Genomic DNA, 13966 nt, shown 5'->3' with positions numbered 1-13966 from the left:
AACTTTATCCCAGTGGAGATGGGACAGTTCGTTCAGCGGATGTCAAAATCAAGGGGGCAGTTTACACTCGTCCGGTTACCAAGTTAGTACCTCTCCCCAAAATGCCAGAGGACCACGTGTGCAACAGGGACCTTTAACAACAGCAGGGACTTGTACTTCTTCTACACATTCATACATGAATGTGGGGGCGGCTGTTGTGAATTCCCTGCTGTGAGGAGGTCACGTCACAGCAAGCTGCTTCATACAGAGTCTGAGGGACTGTTTGCGCATGCGCAGTGTGTTCGGGGAAATTTTCCTGTGTAGTCAATAGTTGGCCTTCCACCGACAGTCCGTGGTCTTCATTATTACTTTGTACAACAGTGTGCGTCGGTGATGATGTAAGTTACATGATGAGTAGATGTTGTTTATATATTGGAATGTGGCGCGATCTATTAATATTACCGGGGTAATATGTTTATTTGTTAACTTCCTATTTAGCATGTGTTGCTGAGCCCCGTGAAACAGACGGCCCGACATGTAGTTAATTACCTCACATTTTATTTCCTTATTCTACTGTTTATTTAGCTGTGTAGCTTTGTTTATTGAGGTCGTTATTATTTTGACGTTAATGTGTCAAATTACAGATCGGTAGTTGACAGGGTTTTTTTCAGTTTAGCTTGGTCACGTGACCTACCCGTGGCGCGAAGCTGTGGTGTTGTTTAATGATCCTACACTGACCCCTAGTGGCGATTTGCAGTATTACACACTGTTCATATCTGTTGTAATTCATGTTATTTTATCATTATTACCATTGATGCCACTGAACTTTAATTAGTATTAATATTATTTTACTGTTGTTATTTTCTGCAGGCATCACAAACCACACATACACATATTACAGTGCCCTGTAGAGTTGTAAAATACCAATAAATTCATCTAAATGAAAGAAGTTGCTGCGTCTTCTCTGACCGGAGGATTAGGCCAGTATACATACAGCCAGCATTTCATCACCGCAGCTGTTCCGTTACATGTATGATAACGTGTATAGCTACGTTAGTTTTTGCATTGTCCCATTCTGAAATGTGTCAGAGCACAAGCTCATGTTGCATTTTCAGCATTGCCACAAGGGGGCGATTGTTGGCGTAAACCATCTTTAATGGTCAGTTTTCTCTTTTAGGCCAACTACCGTGACCATTCGAGGGGAAGTCTTTCCAGGCGATATCATATTATATTATTATTTTCTCCACAAGAGGTCGGCAACGACACCCAATGTAAGATATTTTGAGCTGAATTAAAAGGGTTATGCATCTCAATGTCTGAGCACACTGTCTGCGTGGAGACCAACATTTTTTAAACCTTTGCAAATAATCTGTTTCGAACCAGTGATTCAGAGCACGTATCAAACTGCCAAGGTCACATGATTTTCAGTCGAAATTTCAATAGTTCACCACTAGGGGGCAATGATTGACACCTTCAATAAAACGTTTTCAATTAGGGATGCACGATATATGTTCATTTTTAATGTTATCGGTCCGATAAGAAAATTTGGCCAATATATTAAAGCCGATAAATAATGGATTATTTCCTTCAGCCGACACGCTTCAGATGCGCACTGTTCAACAAGATGGGTTTGAATTGCTTGAAATATGATTGGAATCACTTCAAAAAAGGAAAATACAGTTATGTGCTGTCATATAGGCTACATAAAAAATATAACAAGAACATTATAATTGTATGTTTGGGAGATGGCTTTTAATGGTGAAACCTTTGTTTTTGTAATCAGGCTCTCAAAAATTACAAAAATATTTGGATTCAGATTTATCGGCCAATATATATCGGTTATCGACTTTCAAATATAAAGAATTATCCGTTATCGGTATCAGCCAAAATTTTCATATCGGTGCATCCCTAGCAATTAGTATGTAAAAAAAAGTGTTTTTTGCATGTTTGGGCTGATTTTTCGCCGCACTGACACGATATTCGAGCGCTTTGAAACAGTGAATCATTTTGCGAAGAAATTGGTTCGATTGATTCAAAGCTTGGAAAAGCTTAGTTTCTTGAATCACTAAGTGGAAAGCGTCAAAAGAAAGTCCATGTTTATAGCGCTAGCTTCCTGAATTACGGCACAGACATTTGAAAGTAACTTTATTGCCCCCTTGAGTACTGGAGTTGTTACTACCCGACTGAACTTTAATGGGTCCATGTATGGTATGGTATGTGTGGGACCAACTTTAATGGGACTAAGCATCTGTACTCAGCCAATTTTTCTGGTCTTCAACTACTACAACTATTAGCCAATGGCTGTTCAATGCATAAAATCTTTCAATGCAAAAAAAAAAAAAAAAAAAAAAATATATATATATATATATATTGAATGAACAAAAACAAATTATAATCTAAACTCAGACATTCCTCTTTTTTTCCTCACTTCATCTTATTTCCAAGCCTGTTCTGGATCAGTACACCTCTGCCTCTCTACACTTTTAAAAAATGCTGGGTTGTTTTAACCCAATTTTGGGTCAAATATGGACAAACTCAAACATTGGGTTAAAAATTTAATAAAAAAAATGTAACCAATGGCCAATTAACCCAAAATTGGGTTAAAACAACCTAGCATTTTTTTTTTGGAGTGTATGTAAACCCCTTTTATTGTCTATGGGCGCACCCTTCCCTCGCTCTCTTCCCCGTTTTGGTGTGTCATGCAGTTGTGTAGTGGCTGACTGCGTTTCTCCAGCGGGACTCTTCATGTGTCAGTGTTGTGCGCGCTGCAGTGACAATAGGAGTGAATGTGTGACTGTGCATGTAGGGGTGGGGAAAAGAGAGAGAGAGAGAGAGAGAGCGAGAGTGTGCACGAGACAGGAGGCGCTCCCTCTAATCCTGGCTGCGACGCCAAACAGCATTGCACCGGCTGCTACAATAGACTTAATGGAGGCTCAGGCAGACTCTAGTGCTGCAGGTAAGAGCAAACATTTCTTCAGACGCATTTAAACACACACACACCCATTGCATTCAATAGCCCGCTGTACGAGCCGCCACCATGTCCTTTATTCTCCAGCGCTCAGACAAAGCAGGCAGTCAGAGAAGCCGGTAGTGCTTGGCATTCATGCACATGGGAAAAGGCACAGCAACTTGGATGCATGTAGGGTGGAGGCTTATGAATTATAGCAATACGATTACTATTGCTCAAATGCGAGTAAACGTGAAAGGTCATGAGCGAGAGGGATTTTTGGATGCACATTTTTTTTGAGAATTTGACATTGAGTTGCATCTTTGCAGCGGCTACTTTGAGACAATGGGACTTGGGTACCACTGGGTGATGTTAAAAATATAGCTCATTTCGGTGTGTATGGTTTAGATGGAGAGCCTTTTGGAATTAACCAATGTATAGCAATCCCTGCACCAATATTTGCATGACTGGCACGCACAGAAGGAGAAGCAGCCAGCGGGATCTGTGTGTGTGTGTGGGCTAATGAGAGGTGTGTGAGGGAGGGATGACCCGCAGACTGCGGAGAACAGGCGCAGCTGGAAAACTCCCTATACCATCACATTATAGATTCTTCACATGTGGGATGTTATGGGTCTGATAAAAAAAAGTTTATGCACAGAGAATTTGATGAATCTGTTAAATATGGTTGGATGTAATCTTTTTCTGCTCACGTCTTCTCACAAAGTCAAGGCCTGTCAATTTAATGTTAATGTAGTGTGATTATTATAATATTTTTTTTTCACATTAATATAATGTGAAATAACTAACACAATCAGTCATGCATTCTGACCTGTATGTAAATGTCTTGATGTAGTTTCCGGTTTTGCCCTGGTGTTCTGCGAGTCCACGGTCAGCTCAGCCCCGGCTGCTACTACAGGAAAAGAGCCTCGCAAAACCACACACAATGCCACAGGCGGAATACAAGAACACATGCTTTGTATTTCTGTTTATCTTAATTACCCTCATATGCCGTATTAAAGGTTCCTAATTATGTTTTGGAGACTCCAACAATAGGTTTACATGCATCCAAGGTCCAAAAACACTATACATGGCAGAATCAGCTCTTTTCTCAGTGTCTTAAACGGTTCGTCTCTCTAAACCCCGCCTTTCTAAGAGACTGCTCTGCTCTGATTGGTCAGAAACTAAACGCTCATTATCACATCTGAATTTGTAATACGAACAGTAACAATGGCGTGGGTTTTACCGTATCAGTCTCATCAAAGTGGATTAGCTTTGTCAGCAGAAAAAGCGTCTTCTCCACATGAACAACACGAACCAAACTCTTCCAGTCTCAGATACACTCCAGTGTTTGAGGGCGGAGCTAAGAGACGCTGTTCCGCCAATCAAGACCATAGAGTGACATTATGTAAATTAGTAATAAACCTACGCAGTTCAGCAGGAAGTGAGACGGGAATTACTGACGACTCGTTTCACGCAGTTCAGAAAAAGCATAATAATGTATTGAGATATAGTCAGTTTTAGGGTGAGTTCTATATATATATATATTTTTTTTTTTATTAAATGGTATTAAGAGCAAAAAAAAAATTTAGCGTATAATGTTTGTGTTCCAAAAAAACAGAGATAGATCCAGTCGTCCACTTGTTTTCGTGTCCCATGTGTGTAATTGAACTGCCTTCAACCGTCTAAAATGCTTGTCTGCTTTGACTGCTGCCGCCAGAAATCAATAGATGGTTGGAAGCTCTTCAAACAGTCAGTGAAACACAAGCATCTTCTGTTTCACTGCTTTGGCAACCGCTGGCAAACCCCATTAGAGAACGGGACATGAGGAACACCCTAGCGACCGCATAGCAATGCTCCGGCAACTTATGTGCTTACGAGTACCCAGAACCCCTTGCAACTGCATCGCAACGACCTGGTTACCACCCAGAACACACTAATATTGTGCAATGGGCAAAAAATACACATTATAAATTACCGTATATTATAAAGCGGTTTGTTCCAGTCCCTGATTCTGATTGGTCAATAGCTGTGTTTTATTCCCGATAAAACAACGGTTCTATATATCACTACACAACACCCCTAGCAACCACTCTTAGCAACGCAAACATGTATTCTCATTGATATTATTCATTGAAGCTTATAGACGTTATGTGCCAGAGAATCAAGCACGCAGCATCTTTAGAATATTGTCTTTAAACTTCCGGTTTTGAGGTCACTCTGTATATTTCCAGAGCCCGTCTACGGAGAGCCTGGCCACTCCCTATTAAGTCCTATTGTACCGAATTGTGGTTGTAGTTCCACCAGAGCTCTACTGGGGGCGATCGCCCATGAGTGCAGACTGAATGGGAGTCTATGGAGCGAGACGGCTAAATGTGTCTCTTTCACCCGATTGCCGTTGAGAAATCTCAGATTTGATTGTAGGTTTTGCAAGTTCAACACGGGTTATAGGTCGAAAGTTGAATGAACGAGTACTTATGTCCTTTTGATTTCTTATAGGTTGAGTTGTTGTTGCCCATAACACGCTAGCATTCTGCTAATGAACGCTGATTGGTCAGTGAAGGACTGATTACGACCAGAGATACCGCTTGATGGCATCGTGGCATCCGAAGCGGGACCAGAAACAAACAGAAACTCTTCTAGCCCTGTGTCAGCTGTGTTGTCGATGCCTCGAGAGAAAAGAGTGCAGAGCGCGAAAGCACCAAAGTGACTGAAGGATTGCCGTAAAGCAGTATCTCTGGTCGTATGATGTGTATGACGTCATTGACATTTTAAAAGACTTTTTAAAGCAAATAAGTGACTATAAAAAATCTAACACCCATCAATGTGTAATTTCTTTGCATCTCCTTTCGAATACAACATTCAAATTACTAGACAAAAAATTATATCCTGAGAAAAGTGGATTTAGAGGGGTATAGCGCCATAGACCTCCATTCATTCTGCACTCGTCCTGTGAGCGCCCTCATGTGGAGCCAGAGTGGAACTGCAACCAGTTCAGAAGCCGGAAGTTTACTGAGAATGGAAGTTCTCCCCTTATTAGACATTCTCTGATATTTCTATGGCATTGCTGTCGAAACTAATTAGCTTGTGAAGTGGATTTACTTATTGTAGAGTTAACAAAAGTTATCACGTGCGTTGTAATGTTTAAAGCAGATGTCTTAACATATGTCAGTAGACCTGAAAGATTTTAAAACTGGCAGGTCATTCATAAACACGTAAGATAAGATCGCTGTGGAAATACAAACCCGAAGACAAAAGACAACGAGCGCAGCGCTGAAAAGGGGCGGGGCTACAGAAGGTCTATTGAGTAGAGTATAAAGAGATCGAGTAAGTGAGTTTACCTGCATTTACAGGAGACATAGCATTTTCCTCCAGGTCAGTCCTATATTCGTAATAAAAAAATCTGTTTGAATGCCCACTAGTCATTTGTCAGTCGTGTTTTGCTTCTCCGTGATCACAATTTTCAATCCTTTCAAAATAAAAGTCTTCTCTACTGACTGACTCACTCATCTTTGTCGCCATCTAATGGTGAAATAATGTAACTTTTGTTGCTGTTCATGGTTAGGGACTATTTTTTCCAGCGGAAGGAAGGCTTTTAATGATTTTACTTCATGAAAGTTGCATTGATACATATTATTTGGCTTTAATTTGTATTGTGTGGTAACCGTTGTATAATCTATGTTCTATGATTTCTTGTAGAGCCACTTAGAGACCGAGAGTTCCAGAAGCTTCTGAAGTCCTCCAGCTCTGCCAGTCTCACCAGCGAGGCATCCCACAATGCCTCAGGAGAGCATGTTGGCACCCCGTCCCATCATGGCAGCCAGGTGCTGATCACAGAGAAACGACGTGAGTGAACCTGTCGAGGACACGTCTGGGTCATATTCTACCCCTAATCGAAAGAATTAGGATTAAGACCATTAAGATTGTTTTCTATGTCACAGCATTTTCACTACAATAGACCTTAACATTGACCTAGATTAATAAATGGTTTAAAAATTGTCTCAAAGTAATTTATTTTATTTTGATTTGGGGGAGAAATATAAGCCAGACACATTTACATTCACCCAATAATAGAGCTGCACGATTCTGGAAAAATGAAGAATCACAATCTTTTTTGTTTGTTGTTTCAAACAGAGATTCAATCCTCCACGATTCTATACAAACAACTAAACAAAATAACCTAATTTACTAGAGGTTCGCACAAAATGTTAATTGCTGCAGTCTGTTTAAAATGTTTAATTAATCTGAATTATTTTCAAAATCATGAATGATTCAATGACTCACTCATAAATACTTCACGTGTTTCATTACTGAATGAATCAGCGTTTTTGAACGAATCTCTTGAATGAATGATTCAATGATTCAATGACAAAAAAAAGATGTTTTAACAGTACTTGTCTCCACCTACTGGTGTAACGATGTAATGATTTAACCGTTGAAGCGTCAAGTTATTTTCTAAAGGAGATTTGCTCTGTTTTGCTCACTACTGTAGACATCAGTGTTTAAATCTGAACTATAAACTTTTCTCCCAGTTCTTCTGTGATAATTTGAATTATTGTAAGACAGAAATAATGATCCTGTGAAACTGTAGACAGTTTGTGAAGCTGTTTCATATCTATTCAGGACAACGGCTCTCTCTGGATCAGAACACCGATCTGAATGTTCTAGTGTGATTTTATCAAAGGTTTAATAGACAGAGCCGAATCACAGTCATTTAGTAATGAGATTGCGTGAGTGTTTGAATCGAGATCACAATCTTTTAACGATTAATCGTGCAGCTCTATCCAGTAGTGCACACGTCTGAGCGAAGAACGATACAGTGTGATTGCTCTGAACCAGCGGTCTGGCCTCAGTGTCGATGTCTTGTGCCCGATCTCAGAGCCTCTCAGCAGTGTGTCGTCTCTGGAGGTGCACTTTGACCTCCTGGACCTGACGGAGCTCACAGACATGTCTGACCAGGAGCTCGGGGAGGTGTTCGCCGACTCGGACGAGGAGAACCACACTGACTCCCCTGCCAGTGAGTCAACTCACTGATCTTTATTTACCATATCAGATTTGAAGTTATTTAGCGAAATCATTCCAGTCCTCAGAAGATAAATAGAGTGATGCAGGGATGACAAAACCCGGAGGTTCGCATCACACAAGTCTCGATCAGCCATCGCAGCTTTCATTGGCCAAGGACCGATCTCCTAAATGACATATTTAAATGTTTTATCCTCTGTCATGCCTTAAAATATCTTGAATGTAACTCGACACCCTTGCCTCATTTAGTATGCACAGTTATATGAATATGCAAATGAGCCCCGCCTCCACTCACTCTCTCACTCACTCACGATCACACATTGATCTGATTGGTTACAAGGTAGTTTGTGACGTCAGAAACACCAGCGATTTCAAAGCGTGTTTTTGAGACTGTCTTTGGTTCAGAAAATACTCAGCAATGGTGTCGACTTATGAATTGACTTATTCATATTAAAAGCACCACATAAACAACATTAAAAACTTGATTTTCACCACAGGGGGACTTATAAAAGATCATCTTCACATACAGTATAAACACAACGTTTATGATTTTTGAAGCCTTAATACAATGGCCAGAAGTAAAAAGCTAAAGTTAGACTATAAACGAACTATACCATTATTTAAACGATGTGTCATTTCTGACTGGTATTTCAATCTTTATTTAAAATCTACAAGTTAGAAGAGTTTGCCAGAGAGCCAGTATAATCACACTAGTGTTGCCTTTTCGGTGTGACGGCGTTTAATGTCCACAACAATAGTCCCATTCAGCCTCTTGTTAACAACAGACATTTTCAAGAGTGGGGTTTTACTGGTGTATTTTATTTCATAGAACAACATTTGAAAACCTCTTGAGCTTGTGTTAAACACAGACCTTATTTCAGGCATTTAACCAAAAATCCATTGACTTTGGGATAAGGGAACCGGATGTGCAAAAATGCTAACTAGTTTCTGTGTTTTAGGACTCATTCTGGCAGCACTATTGTTTACGACACAATGTTCACTGTGTAGCAAGACAAAGAAAACAGATGATAACGTTTTGAGTAGAGAATGTTGAAATCTTGGTGACTTGTACAGTCGGTTCCATGGATTTCTACACTGAGAACATTATTATTTGATTAAGTTCTGAGCTGAAGTGCACAAATGTGTACATATTAAATATTTAAACTATGAGGCAATGTCAGTGCATCCTCAGCTCTGAGCAATATAAGCATTACTTTAAATTACCTTATATTTTCTCCAAGTTATGTGAATAACATTTGTCTTGGCCCAATTTGGCAGAGCTTAAAATGGACGCCGAGAGGTGCTCACGATGACAGCGAATAAACCAAAGGTCATCTAATGTTTTTACTTTTGGTTGTTAGTAGGTATTCTGGATTAACTGTTGTTTACAACTATATAGATTGGTGCAGGTATGACATAACTTCATAGGCCAAAACGCATTTTAGCACTTCTAGTTCCATCGTCCCGAAGTCAATGGGTTTTTGGTTAAATTGCTGAAATAATGTCTGTGGTGAACACAAGCTCAAGACACTTCCACGCTTTATTCTATGACATAACATACATCAGTACTGCCCCACTCGTGATTATGAAAAAAGAGGTTGGACTACAGAGTCTGTCGAGGAGATTAAACATCATCACACCGAACAGGTAAAACTCAGTCCGCTTTTACAGCATCCTTATGCTTATAATTGTGCTGTTTTTATTGTGAAAATGTGCAAATTGTGCAAATGTTTTTAGATAAAAACTGAAAGAGTTGTTGGGAGCTTAGTGATGGTGACGTTGAATTCGTGGGACTGTGGTGTAGTTCGTTTATAGCCTACCTTTCGCTTTTTACTTCTGGCGACTGCATTTAGGCTTCAAAATTCATAAAAGGTGTGTTCTTCTGTGATAATTATCTTGATGGACAAAACGTGCAAGTATCATAAACTTAAGTTGATCACAGAGCTTGTTTTTAGAGATAATCCAAAAGCCTTTGGAAATATCCTATTGGCTTTTCCTCGAGGGAGCCAGCGTGATGCGAACTGCCGATTGGCCAACAAACTGACGTCAAACCTGCATCACTCTACTCAGAAGTGAGCTTTAACTGAACACCAACAGTGTCTGTCGCTCATGTCGCCTCAGATTACCAGCTCTCATTGAAAATGGTTGCTTTGTTACTGCAAATTTGTTACTGCACTTTCTGTGAGAAGTAAAACAGATATGAATCATATGAACTCTATTCCAAAACCTAGTGAGCTGCTTTGCGTTCTAGGCAGCAATCTGGGACGTCATTAGTACTGGTTTAAAGACCTCTCTGACTGACCACTCACACCGCTACTCTTGACACCATTGTCAACAGGTCAAACTGTTTCAATTATGCCATTAACCTTTCGAGTTGTACACAACAAGACAAAGACATTTCATTAAAGGGGTGGTTCAGGATTTTGGACATTGGATCTCATTTCCAAGTTAGCCTGGGTGAGTCAACGGGATCTGTTAGCCTGCCATTAAAACAGTTTTACCCACTCCACAGTACACCAAAAGCAAATAAATTATAACGCCAGACTATCGATGTAAATGTCTGTTGAGAGAATAATGTTAGAAATCAAACTACCCTTTCATCGCATTGCAATAGTTATACTTTGTTCCCTGTATTTATTAGCACAGTCTACAGCAGCGGCGGAGTGATATTGATTACCTAGGCAACCGAGAGAGCCGTTCCACATGACAATCACGCAAAATGATCACTACAAATTCGCAACTTTAGTCTCTGCCGGTGTCTCGTTGTCCAAGCCAGCAGCAAGAAGCCACAGTTGGTTCCTTTCTGGATCTCTCAATGGAAATTTGTGGAAACTTTTTGGTGACCATCTATTTGTTTTTGTTTTTTACAATTTCTAAATTCCTTAGTTTACAATCGAATGTTTCAATATCGTTGTTCAAGGTTACTACTAGCTAGCTAGACGTCCCGACTGTAGTGCGCTTCTGTTCTGCGTTTACTTTTCGGCGATTAGTAAATCGGAGCAAAGTAAAATTCCACCGCTGCTGAGAAACTAATGCGATCACTGAGTTGCAAGAGTAGTTCGATTTCTAACATTATTCTCTCAACAGACATTTACATCAATAGTCTGGCGTTATAATTTATTTGCTTTTGGTGTACTGTGTAGTGGGTAAAACTGTTTTTAATCGCGCTAGCCTAGCACCGGCGAACTATGCAACTGGAAGGACTGGATGAAAAATGTTGAAAACGGTCTCCACTGATAAATAACACCCAGGCTAACTTGGAAATGAGGTCCGATGTCCAAAATCCTGAACCACCCCTTTAAATTAAAACGAAAATGTTACGTATGTCCTTTCCCTAAAACCAGGCGTGTTCAATCCTGCTACTGGAGGGTCAACGTCCTGCAAAGTTCAGCTCCAACCTGCCCTGAACAGACTTGCTTGGACGTTTCTAGTGATCCTCAATACCTTGACTAGCTGGTTCAGGTATTTAATTTGGGGTTGGAATGAAACTGGACAGTGGTCTTCCAGGAAAGGGTGCCTAAAACCACCCACTAATGCAGGGATAGCCCACCCTGCTCAACACACCTGCCTGTAGAAATCCTGAACACCTTGATTAGCTGGTTCAGGTGTGTTTGCTCACGGTTGGGATTAAACTCTGCAGGATGGTAGCCCTACAGAAGCAGGGTTGCTACCCCAGTACTAATGCTTTTCCTATGGAAGTCAAATCAGTGCAAACACACAAACACGTCAAGAGGTGGATTGAAATTCTTGTGTAAAGTACTTAAATATTAGGCCAAAAAAAGGCAACTTAGAAGACAACTTCTAAACCAGAAGTTCCCAATCTTGTTGCTGGAGATCAACCTTACAGCAAAGTTCAGCTCCAACCTTGATTAAACACATTTTAACCAGCTAATTAAGATCTTCAGAAGCACATGATAAATCACAGACAGGTGTGTTGGTTGAAAGTAAACTCTGCAGGTTGTTAGATCTCCATGAACCCTTGTTCTCAACCTTCCTGCCAACCTGTTCATGAAGAGTCTTCATGTTATATGGTCCCTTAAAATACCATCTAGGCAGGCATTACACTAGGTTTTGGAACAGAACGATAGCCTTATTGTTGTTACTGGCTATGATTTGTTTTTCATTGGTTGGTTTTGTAAGTTCGCCCCACAGATCGCCATCAGCCACCGTTACCAAGATTTCCCCACAGCGGGTACGTCCGCTCGCCCTCCTGGACCCGCGGGGGAAAAGGGGATCAGCAGCCGAGAGATCGAAAGCACCACAGCGACTCCGAGAACACAGAGCCAATGCTGAAGATAGAGCGCTCTCAATCCCAGCAGCCTTGAGCCAGGGCCGGCTACAGGGGCTTGGGGAGGAAACTAAGCCCTTGTCTGGAGAGGGGAGGTTCCTTGTCAAACAAGGAGACGGGGAACCTTAGGGATCAAAGGACATGGTGATCCCACTTAAAGATAATGCAATCCCTTCGTCCATTATGGGCGAGAAGACAGCTCCGATTAGCTGGGATAAGTGTAGACTCTTCCTCAAGATGGAACAGACTTCATCCGACCAGGATTTTGGGACGCCTCTTTGGGACCTAGTCACTTTCAGTCTTCTCCATGTGACTACTGCATATGGAGAACTTGAAGCAAGATGTAGCATTATGGACCACACCATGAATTCAAGGAGCAACTGAGGAATTCCACAGTGATTTGACTCTTCAAGGAACTGTTTAAGGACCAGAGCAATGTGTTGAGGCAGCAACTGTGACGAGCCTACGGAGAAGTTCAGGACAGAAGTGTCCTTCGAGGAGATTCTGCATGAAAATGGGAGACCCAGAAACAAAGTGAATACAACATTTCATGCCTAAAGGTCATTGCACACCGAGTCCGAAATTCTCGTACGTTAAAAAAATAAGACCTCATGTTGTGTCAATCACGTTTACACACTGCCTCCGAAACTTTCGTCCGTCATAAAAGAATGTGGATCGGGTTTAATTTTCTGCGTTTTTCGGATCCGTAGCAAGCATTTTGAGAGGTGTTTTGACAATTCAGAGCCACCGTACAAGCGAACGCTAAAATTCAGAACTGTTCAGGATCAATGATGGAAATTGGTGATCTTGTTTTTAATATGTGGCTCCAGTATCGCTAGCAAAGCATCAAATTGAGCCGCTGACATCCTGAAGTGAACTTTCAATCGCTCGGGATAATCCCGCAGCGAACTCTCCTTCCTCTCAGGATTGGATGGACCCAATATTTCCTCTTTGTTCCCTCTGAAGCGAGAGGACAACAAAATCATCCTCACTGCTTGAAGACTCCATTTTGTATTGTATTGCGATTTCTTTTCCCCCGCTACAGATTAATTCATACGCATCGGACTCAGTGTGCAAGGTTTCTGTGCGTGACGATTTTTTAGGATTACAAATACGAAAATTTCAGACTCCGTGTGCAAGGACCTTAAGGCCTAAAACATGCCCTACGCAAGTACATGAACACAGACACTTCGAGCTACGTCAACTCAATTCATGCAACATTCGGTTTCAAAATTTGTCAAAACGCAGTTCATATTGCAGCACAATTATGTGTCGCATCCTCAACATTGCCGCAAGGCGGTTTGGGTTGGGTTTTAGCATAAACCAAGTGTCCAGTATTTTACGCTAAGCCCAATAGGGAGCATTGAACACGGCTTAGGTGAACTGGAGCGCACCTCAGCTCATGCAACTCTCTCATAACAAGATAAGAGAGGCATACAAAATGGCAGTGTTTCCCAACCCTGTCACACCCACAGTACAGATTTCCAAACTCTTCCCCAACAAACACACCTAATTCAAGATCATTAGTACACTCCAGCTGAATAGGTCAGAAGTACGACCTCATCCAAAAGGTTGAGAATCATGGTGATGCAGTTTAGGAGAATAATGTTGAACATGTTATTTTAATTTTGACCAACTTTGTGAAGGTAACCATCTCCCCATTGAGTACTGAGGTTTGTCACAGCCACAGTAACAAGAACGCACATTATGTACAACAGAACCACACAAGAATT

General features: G+C 41.0%; 1 protein-coding gene across 4 annotated transcripts; it reads left to right on the top strand.

Moving 5' to 3' along the window:
- Window positions 1-272: 272 nt before the first annotated feature.
- Window positions 273-13646, top strand: dbndd1 (dysbindin domain containing 1). Of its 4 annotated transcripts, none has more exons than XM_079859844.1 (5): window positions 273-377; window positions 2786-2935; window positions 6623-6769; window positions 7803-7940; window positions 12098-13646. In XM_079859844.1, exons 2-5 carry the CDS (start codon window positions 2905-2907, stop codon window positions 12268-12270), a joined length of 489 nt encoding a protein of 162 aa, XP_079715970.1. In that variant the 5' UTR covers window positions 273-377; window positions 2786-2904; the 3' UTR covers window positions 12271-13646. The 4 variants fall into 4 exon arrangements, with proteins under 4 accessions (XP_079715970.1, XP_079715969.1, XP_079715968.1 ...); XM_079859843.1 differs by having other exon boundaries at window positions 12086-13646; XM_079859842.1 differs by lacking the exon at window positions 273-377 and having other exon boundaries at window positions 2720-2935.
- The last annotated feature ends 320 nt before the right edge of the window (window positions 13647-13966 follow it).

This window comes from Squalius cephalus (assembly GCF_949319135.1).
Source record: "Squalius cephalus genome assembly, chromosome: 23".
NCBI classification, from domain to species: Eukaryota; Metazoa; Chordata; class Actinopteri; order Cypriniformes; family Leuciscidae; genus Squalius; species Squalius cephalus.
Note: the sequence above shows the minus strand (reverse complement) of the source record. Positions and strands in the feature narration are given on the sequence as shown.